At 48.1% G+C, this 10,268-nt stretch overlaps 1 protein-coding gene across 1 annotated transcript; it reads left to right on the top strand.

Moving 5' to 3' along the window:
* Window positions 1-1,919: 1,919 nt before the first annotated feature.
* ntmt2 (N-terminal Xaa-Pro-Lys N-methyltransferase) lies at window positions 1,920-9,581 on the top strand. The gene is made up of 4 exons (XM_030373563.1): window positions 1,920-2,709; window positions 5,099-5,271; window positions 7,712-7,964; window positions 8,677-9,581. Exons 1-4 carry the CDS (start codon window positions 2,511-2,513, stop codon window positions 8,946-8,948), a joined length of 897 nt encoding a protein of 298 aa, XP_030229423.1. The 5' UTR covers window positions 1,920-2,510; the 3' UTR covers window positions 8,949-9,581.
* The last annotated feature ends 687 nt before the right edge of the window (window positions 9,582-10,268 follow it).

Below are 10,268 nucleotides of genomic sequence, written 5' to 3'. Positions count from 1 at the left end.
CGCATGCGCATAGAGAAGGCCTATCGCCCCCTGCGGTCCTGGAGGGTAACTACCGCTCATAGGATGTCGGGATGGACTTAAAGCATATATAAAAGGCAGGTTTACATTCCGTTCTATGTAGCACGGAAAAAGATGATGATTCTATAGTTTCAATTTCGTGAGCATGAGCACTGAATCGTGTGATACTGGTATACTGTGTAATGAGTTCCATCTTCTGGCAAACCTAAACTCTTCATTTTAATCTGAATGTGTTATCAAATGGAGCTGCTTGAGCAATTTTTTATTTTACAATATCAAATGGTCCACCAGTTGACCTTCTCGGCAGTGATGAGTCGGATGGCCTGAAGCCTTTAACAGCAGGAGGTCTGTTTGGAACTCTATAGCAGGACGGTCCTTGCGGGATGATGTAACCCCACTCTGCGCACAGCCCTGTCATTTCATGGGACAGTTGAGATCAGATGCCACATCAAACTCTGGCCAGATCTGTGCTCACATTTCATGATTTTGCTGAATTATAAATGCTATCCAGATATAATGACATTGGACTCAAACCAACCTAGGGGGCAGGATGGTGTTGGGACTGCCTAAAGGTCCGTGGTCCGATCCCCAGGAGACTTAAAATTGCAATATGTTACATTTCAACAAGCTGACATGGACATATCTGTAGTCAATGCTGATAGATGGGGTGTTCAATAATGGAATCATTAAAGTCACGTCCTATAACGGCATGTACCTCTCTTTGTTTACATTCCATGTTGCTGTGTTGGAGTGCCATGCGGGCCAGAATGGATAAATGGCTCTAGAGAGGACGCTACCTCTTACTCTCTTACCTTAGGATTGCTGTCTTACTTGTCAACTATAAACCCATATAATTGTATAGACTAAAGAACTAAATACATTGTATGAATATATCAAAGACATATTGGCTACTCAATGCTGTGATCTCTGCTCAGCTCAGGGTGATGGTGGGGGGGGGGGTACTACTACATTATTCACACTGCACCCCCAAGCCCTACCTGCTCCTTAATGACATCATGTGCATCCACTGTACTGGCTTTGAATAAAAGCTTTGATTAATGGTCAATGAGGTTGAAGGTCCCACACCCAAGATCCAAAGGTCTTGTTTGTCTGGCCCATTGCCTTCATAAGGGGTCAGACCGTCGGTGTAACAGCCTCTGTGTGAGAGGAGAGAGGGGCTGGCCTGGTGGCTCTGTAGGGCAGGCTGACCCGCCCTCGCTGGCTCTCTAACCCTACAACATACATTCACTCACACCTCCACTATCACCTCACCGAGGGATAAAGGTGGAGGTCAGAGGTAGACGTAAGCTGTGCCAGGATCACTGCCCACATTGCTGTGAAATGTGATCACAAAGCAGCCAGGCTGGCGCCGGTTGGAGATGTGGACTTGCTCATCGTATCCAGGAGTGTGAGCAAAATCCAGATTCTGATGATAAAGCCACATCAACACATCACTCATCAAAACCAGGATGTGCTCAGTTAGTGATATTCTGTCAATCATCCTTCTAAAGAGGACTTAATGCATCAATGCATGAATGAAATTCTGAACCATTGATCATTCATCTTGTAATGCAAAGCACAACCACAATCACTGTAGAGGGCTTTGTGTATAAGCTTTTGTATCACAGATTGTGTCCAAAAGCTTGTACTCCATTAAAACTCAGCTAGCATGCTATATTAACAACCTCAAGGAGAAGTTACTATTTATAGCGACCATATTGTGTTTCATGCCTCTTAAAAAAAACAAGCATCTGTGTATAAGTCTGCAATATAAATGCAGTATGCACTCATGCTGCTGGCATATTTCTGTGTCATGCACATGTATCCTGAAATACCAGTGGCATGCTGGTCCTGTGTGAGTTAAGGCTTATTCTATAAAGGCCACCAACCCGAGCCATGGACGACCAGCAGGTGGTCTCTGACAGGACGGCCCGGTCACAACCCCTCCACCAGCCCCCCCCATTTGGAAAACAATCTCTCTCTGCCGATCACTTTTGGCCGGAAGAAGACATCTGCTGAGCTTGACAGATAGAACAGCAGCTGAGGCAGTGTGCAGGGGCACGGACACCGGAGGGCTGCCACCAAGCCTAGAAGAACCAGGGGACAACGACCGGACACACAGGCACCCCACTCTGACCACAGCGACTGGACCCACAGAGCACCCCACTTTGACCACAGCGACTGGACCCACAGGCACCCCACCCAGACCCTCACAGCGACTGGACCCACACAGCACCCCACCAAGACCCTCACACCGACTGGACCCACAGAGCACCCCACTTTGACCACAGCGACTGGACCCACAGGCACCCCACCCAGACCCTCACACCGACTGGACCCACAGAGCACCCCACCAAGACCCTCACACCGACTGGACCCACAGAGCACCCCACCAAGACCCTCACACCGACTGGACCCACAGAGCACCCCACCAAGACCCTCACACCGACTGGACCCACAGAGCACCCCACCGAGACCCTCACACCATCCAAATGGACGTTCCCATTGCAGAGACGGACTGCAGCTCGCCGCTGAACATTGAGTACAAGGCGGCTCACCAAGCATTCAGCGACCGCTGGAAGAAGACGGACGAAAGCATGTGCCGGCACAGCATGTCCTTCCACCTGCTACACTCCCTGAGGAACGAGTTCTTCGCCAGCTACGTCTACCTGCTGGAGAAAGTCCCTCTGGGTAGGAAGAGAGGGCCAAGGCCTGCAGTGTGTCGTGTAATGGGACCACATTCACCAGTAGGCTGCTGGTGAACCACGGTCAACAATCACTTATAGTGCAGCGAGTGTGTTAAACAATATCTACTGCATGCAGATCTGACAAAGTGTTGTAAGTCGTAACATTGGTTCGGCTTTGTCAAGGGTTAAGCCACAGGGGCCACGAACTGTCTCTAACCCTAACCCTGCTCAAGACTATAGGCAGGACAACATGAAAGAAAAAAAGAATTGTATCTCTGAGTCACCGATCAACGCCTGATGCATATCTTTACGGGCATCACTCTGTTATTTTGCATATAGCTTTTATTATAGCATTTCCCTTCTGCTGTGATATGAAACAGTGGGCGTCCTCATTAGAGGTGTTAATGGTAAGTTACACAGGCTGGTGTCTTGTTCACAGCCCTCTCCTTGTACCTCAATAATCCCTGAGCTGCAGAAATGGGAGATCTTGACCTCCGCATTTTTGGCACAAAGTGGCTTTTTACCACTAAGGCGATACAAGGCCCATTAATGGCATGGCATGTCAGGTATGGAGGCCACAACTCAGCCAGGAGCCGTGCTGACACTCCATCTCAGGTTATTTACAAACTGGAGCCATTACTTTTAATTGGTTGAATCCTGAATTATGTTTTAAATTATGTCTTTATGAATCAGTGTGAGTCCCTCGTATTGGCAAATGATTCACAGAGGTGGTCCAACAATGTTTATGTCGTATATGTACAAAGTCTTTAATCCTGAGATTCTTTCTAATCTTAATGTTACATGTATCTCGTGATCACGAAAAAGGCATCTTTATGTGCTCTCAAATCAAAGCAATATGATAAAATCCACATTGAGTCTTAACAGGGGGAATATGAAGGCAGTGGCAGCGATACTGACTTAACCGTAATGATTAATGAAGAACATGTCAGCCTCCAACGTATAAATAAGTGTTGATCTAGTGCAAGGACCGGGCCAGGAGATCAAGCAGAGAGGGGAGGGGAGGGAGGGGAGAGGAGGGGAGAGGAGGGAGAGGAGGGGAAGGGAGGTGGGGAGGGTAGAGGAGGGGAGAGGAGGGCAGAGGGGGGGAGGGAAGGGGAGGTGGGGAGGGTAGAGGAGGGGAGAGGAGGGGCAGAGGGGGAGAGGGGAGGGGAGGTGGGGAGGGTAGAGGAGGGGAGAGGAGGGGAGAGGGGGGGGGGGGGGAGGGGAGTGGGGAGTGTGTTTGTTTTCCTTCAGATTTACTCCAGTGTTGCTTTGACACGAGCATGAACTCTGGGAAGACAGAGATTGGTGTTTGGACGGTAGTGGACGGTAGTGGACGGTAGTGGTCGATTTCAGCATGGCAGGTGATCGTCAAAGCGATAAAAGCTCAAGGGTTGATCCTCAACTCCCTACACTCTAGTGGAACTCCCTCTGGCTCTTCCTCTCTCTCTCTCTCCCTCTCTCTCTCTCTGGGGGGTTCTAAACTTATCCTCCCTCTCGCGCTGAAAGCTGCCGGAGGGTCACATGACTCCTGCCTCCAAGCAGAATCTCTGTTCCCCGTACCAAACATAGCTCTGGAGGCCTACCCTAATCCCAGTGCACTGGACTGGAATGTACTCTGCATGCTGATGTGAGCGTCTCGACCGGGGTGAGGGCGGGTGTGTGGGGGGGGGCAGACGTGTCTGTGAGACTTTGATCCTTGCACTCTCCTGGCTTCTGTGTTGAAGGATGAGGACTTATAGATGCTGGATGCACAGGATGTGTGACTAATTAAAACACAGCTTACAGACACACATAAACATACGCATGAACACATACACACAGAAACACACATTAACGAAACCATAAACACAAATCCTATTAGAAACGTTTAGGCTGAAAATTATTTAATTCAATCTGAATTTTGATATAATTCACTGTTCTCCTCCTTAGTTTCCTAACTGTCTACCAAGTGATTGACTGCCCAGTAGTGATGATTCATTTCATCAGCTGCTAGATTTCCTGATTTTAACCTCTGTGCGATACAATATATCCAAACACGCTGCTTTTAATAGACTTGCACAGATGTAATTAGGATACGAATGAGCTCTGGAACACAGATTCCTACCATGTCTCACGGTTATGAAATAGAGTGAGCTCTATTTCAATCAAAGGACAAGCTGGTTATAATCAGCCTTGTTCGGTTACTGGATGCTGGCTCATTTCCATCTCATACTTACGACGGCTGTCGGCCATGACGCAACCGTTTTGTGGTTTTGCGTGCGTTCAGTGCACACACCCATACAATTAGAAAAAGAAAAATCCTAAAATGTTGAATCTCTGAAAAACGATGCAGTCTTATGATGAGCTGTCCCTTTGTGAATCATGCTTCCTGTGTCCTCCTCTCCTGCCAGTGAAGCTGTTCCCAGTGACCTGTGAGATCATCCAGGGGGAGAAGCAGTTCTACCACCGGGCCCAGCAGTTCTACCAGGACGTGCCCGCCTCGGAGGAGGGAATGCTGGGGGACTTTGTGGAGATCTCCGACGTGGATCTGGAAGGGTCCCGGAATTTTCTCAAGAGGTTTGTGGTGAGTTTGTTAGAAAGAATATAGATTTAAATGTAGGTCACTTGATGCTTGGCAATAAATCATAAAAAAGCCAATTTTAAGTGAACTATGGCTGAGATATTGATATTGCTTTGCCTTCTACTTTGCTGTTGGGGCAACTACAGACATGAATTAATAAAGTGCCTCAGGAGACGCCTTACAATTTATTTTAGTGGGTGAGCGGTCACATTGCTGTTGTATAATATTGCATATATTTGCCTGGTGGGGCATTTGAAATTGCATCTAATAGTGTCGCACATGGATGTTTGTGTGTGTGTGTGTGTGTGTGTGTGTGTGTGTGTGTGTGTGTGTGTGTGTGTGTGTGTGTGTGTGTGTGTGTGTGTGTGTGTGTGTGTGTGTGTGTGTGTGCGTGTGTGTGTTTGTGTGTGTGTGTGTGTGTGTGTGCGTGTGTGTGTTTGTGTGTTTGTGTGTGTGTGTGTTTGTGTGTGTGTGTGTGTGTGTGTGTGTGTGTGTGAGTGTGTGTCTGTCTGTATGTGTTTGTTTACGTGTGTGCATGCCATGTGTGTGTGTGTGTGTTTGAATCAGGAGAGACTAATTTAGTGGCAAAATGCATTTATTACTCCGTTTGGGCATAATGACTCGATCCTTTTACAAGCATAACATCATTGAGCTGAAGGTGATGAAAGGTGTGATAGGTTACCATGGTAACCTACGGGAGCCAGGTGGAGTGAGACCTCAAGTCAGGTGGAGACGGGAGGCGGTTTGTGTTTGCGGATATTTATGTGTGTGTGTGTGTGTGTGTGTGTGTGTGTGTGTGTGTGTGTGTGTGTGTGTGTGTGTGTGTGTGTGTGTGTGTGTGTGTGTGTGTGTGTGTGTGTTTGTGTGTGTATACAGCAGGCATATGTGTGTTTTTTGGTCTATCATTTCTATAGGCAATTATAAGCTGCTCATATTTAAGAGGTGACACAGCCGACGCATGGGTCAGTGGCTTATCTTCATTCACAGCCTTCCTGACTATAGCTTCATGTGTGTGTGTGTGTGTGTTTGTGCATCTTTATGTGTTTGTGTGCGCATACGTGTATATGAGTGTGGTGTGTGGATATTGCGTACACACATGCATGCGTGCATGCATGTGTGTGTACGTGTGTATGTGCATTAGTGTGTATGTGTCATGCTAATACAGGGGAATGTTCTCGACAAATACCCAAGGTTATTTTCGGCGGTCATCTCTATAGGCCATAATAAGCCGCTGATATTTAAGAAGAGACACAATCAGCACATGAGTCAGTAGCTTGCTGAGCTTCTCTGCTAATGTCAACAGGTCTCATTTGGACACAATCTCCTTTGCAGTATCATGTTAATGGCTGCTGTACTATGCTCTATAGTTGCACACACACACACACAAACACACACACAAACACACACACACACACACACACGCACACACGCACACACACACACACACACACACACACACACACACACACACACACACACGCGCACACACACGCACACACACACACACACACACACACACACACACACACACACTCACACACACACACACACACACACACACACACACCGGCTATTGGGCCATACCCCCCCCCCCCCCCTATAGTTGCACACACACACACACACAAACACACACACAAACACACACACACACACACACGCACACACGCACACACACACACACACACACACACAGACACACACACACACACACACACACACACACACACACACACACACACACACACACACACACCGGCTATTGGGCCATACCCCCCCCCCCCCCCTTATTCCACTGGGGTTGGGCTGAGGTCAGAAAAAATCAAAATGTGAAAAGGAAGCGAAGAATCAATGGGATTGGAGCTAGGCGCCTTTCGGTTCCCTCCCGGGTCAAAGGTCGCCCTCCCACCGCCCTGAGGCGCGGCGGCGGCGCTGCTTTGTTGATGCTCTCCCGCTCCCGGGGTCCAGAGGTGAAACATCTGGCGAGGTGGAACATGAGGCGCTGGCCGTCTCTCTGCTGACGCGTCGCAGGCCGGGCGGCTGACCCCGCTCCGCTATCACCTTTCTTCTTCTTTGGTGCTCGTGGTAGCCCGCGTTCATGTTGTGGATGAATAAATGTATATTGATATGGATTCATCAAAAGAACTTTAATGGGACTTTTCCTGCTTCACGTCATCATGGCTAACACTTCCTCCGGGTTCTGAGGCTGTGTGTGTCTGCGTGTGTCCCTCCAGGGGCCCGAGGTAAAGGCTGTGTGTGTCTGCGTGTGTCCTGGGGCCCGAGGTAAAGGCTGTGTGTGTCTACGTGTGTCCAGGGGCCCGGGGTAAAGGCTGTGTGTGTCTGTGTGTGTCCCTCCAGGGGCCCGAGGTAAAGGCTGTGTGTGTCTGTGTGTGTCCCTCCAGGGGCCCGAGGTAAAGGCAGTGTGTGTCTGCGTGTGTCCCTCCAGGGGCCGGGGAAGGCCGGGACCCTACGAGCGCTGGACTGCGGCTGCGGGATCGGCCGCGTGTCCAAAGGGGTCCTCCTGCCCATGTTTGAGAAGATGGAGATGGCGGACATGATGGAGCACTTCCTGCTTTACGCACACGAGGAGTACCTGGGCGACGACGCAGACCGCATCGAGACGTACTACTGCTACAGCCTGCAGGACTTCACCCCCCCTGCCAAGAAATACGACTGCGTCTGGATCCAGTGGGTCGCCTGTACGTTACGGTTCCACGCGCACATGTCTCCCATGTGGTGTGTTCTCTCGTGTGTGAGTCGAGAGAGAGGTGTGTGTGCGTTCACACATGTGTGTGTGCGCACAGTGAAAGCATCGTTTGGAGAGCTTTGGTTGTGAGGGTTCGGCTCTGATTCCCGGTGAGGATTCCTTCGCATCGTTTCTTATTTCAGGTCAAAGGGTCATTTATTACACATTTTCTCCAACAAATAGTTATGCAGTGACAGAATAGCTCACTAGCTTCCTTAAGTATTTGTTTTGGGTTTCCCCTGTCAGGAAGCTAATCCATTAATCATTTAGTGATCCCACTGGACTCACTTGGCCTCACAACCTTTTTTTTCCTCCAGAATCCATGTCCATGACTGTTTTAGCATACATATATTATACCCCCACAAAGAACATCACAGAAATAAACCACAACCACAACACACAGCAAACCCCCCTTATTACAAGTCAGCAGGGGGACCTGGTGAAAAGCATTTAGCGATTAGCATAACAGACCCTGGCTTACAGACCTTGGCAACGCTTCCGAGCGGAGCCTCTGGGCAAACATAAAACACATTGAACTCACATCGCAGCGTACACCACATCGTATACAGAACGGCCTTTGTGCTCCCTTTGCTCAGGGCCTCGTCCAAACTGAACACCATCCCAGCGTGTTGACCGTGTTGCTGCTCTCTGGTCTCCTCCTCCAGGCCACCTCACGGACAAGGACCTGATGAATTTCCTGATGCGCTGCAAGAAGAGCCTGCGGCCCAACGGCGTGATCGTCCTGAAGGACAACATGGCGCGGCAGGGCTGCAAGCTGGACCCCGTCGACAGCACGGTCATCCGCCACCTGGACATCATACGGGACATCATCTTCAAGGCGGGCCTGGAGGTGCTTGGCGTGGAGAAGCAGGAGGGCTTCCCTGAGATCATGGTGCCCGTGTGGATGGTTGCCATGAAGCCAGTAGTGAGCCCGTAGGACAGCTGCTGCTCATTACACCGTGGGTCAGCCCCTTCTGGTACCAGGGCACTGGACTCAACCAGAGAAGAGACAGTGTTGGTCCTACCAGGCCCCGGGGAAAGGGCTGGGGACTCTTATGGTGTCGGTCACTAAAATCTGATCGTTGGTCACCAGCTTCATAATGAGGAGTGTGAGTGGAAAACATCTCTGTTAACCTTTGGCCGTTCTGCCCTCCAAGAGCGGGAACGAGAGCAGAGTGGAGTTAGTCACAGTGACACATATTACAGTAAAATATGAATTAACTACCTTCATTGGATAAAACGAATGTGGCCCATGCATTATTTATTCTGACTTTTCATCTGAGTATGTCTCTCCTATTTGTCCTCTTTTGTGCACATGAAACCGATTTTGACACAATTTAGAGAAATTTAAAATATCATTCAGCAACTGTAGGGCCAAATAGTATGAGTCTTTATTGAAGAAGAGGGAATGTATTGTGTGTTATGTTTCTGTAGGCGCAAGTATGACTGGCATTTGTTCATGTCAACTGAGTAGATGTATATATTGATGTTGTTTGATGTAATTATGCATTTTATACAATTGCCTGTTATAGTGCAAACACAATTTTTTAAAGAGCTCCTTTTTGTTCAACTCTTTTGTACCGAGGTTTTGATGGAGTCCAGAGTTATCCAGGCTTATGTGTGCTGCTTGTCTCGACAACCACTATAACTTTTGTTACATTTCTGAACCACAACATCCCAACGCTCAGAGCAACAACGCACCCATGTTGGCAAATCATATGTTAGCTTTCAGTGTATGGAACCAAAGACATTTCATTGAACGACATGTCATATTTCTGCTGTGCTGCAGAGCCCCATGTGAACCGTCCCACACGCAGATCAAAACCAAGCAAGCATATGGATGTAGTTTTATAATTATATATTTTTTTGTTCAACTCTTGAACAAAAAACTCACTTCTTTGATACATAATGTTTTTCATCCCCCTTCTTAACAAAGCCTAATAGGATTAGAGACGGGTAATCAGTGTGGGCCATTACAATCAGGTCCTGAACCTAAATACTGAACCTAAATACTGAGCCTTAATACTGGACCTAAATACTGAACCTAAATACTGAGCCTAAATACTGAACCTAAATACTGAACTTAAATACTGAGCCTTAATACTGAGCCTAAATACTGAGCCTAAATACTGAGCCTAAATACTGAACCTAAATACTGAACCTAAATACTGAACTTAAATACTGAGCCTTAATACTGAGCCTAAATACTGAGCCTAAATACTGAGCCTAAATACTGAACCTAAATACTGAAGATAAA

Source organism: Gadus morhua, chromosome 12 (genome assembly GCF_902167405.1).
Source record: "Gadus morhua chromosome 12, gadMor3.0, whole genome shotgun sequence".
In the NCBI taxonomy this organism is placed as follows: Eukaryota; Metazoa; Chordata; class Actinopteri; order Gadiformes; family Gadidae; genus Gadus; species Gadus morhua.
The sequence above is the reverse complement of the archived record's forward strand: the minus strand, read 5'-3'. Positions and strand labels throughout refer to the sequence as shown.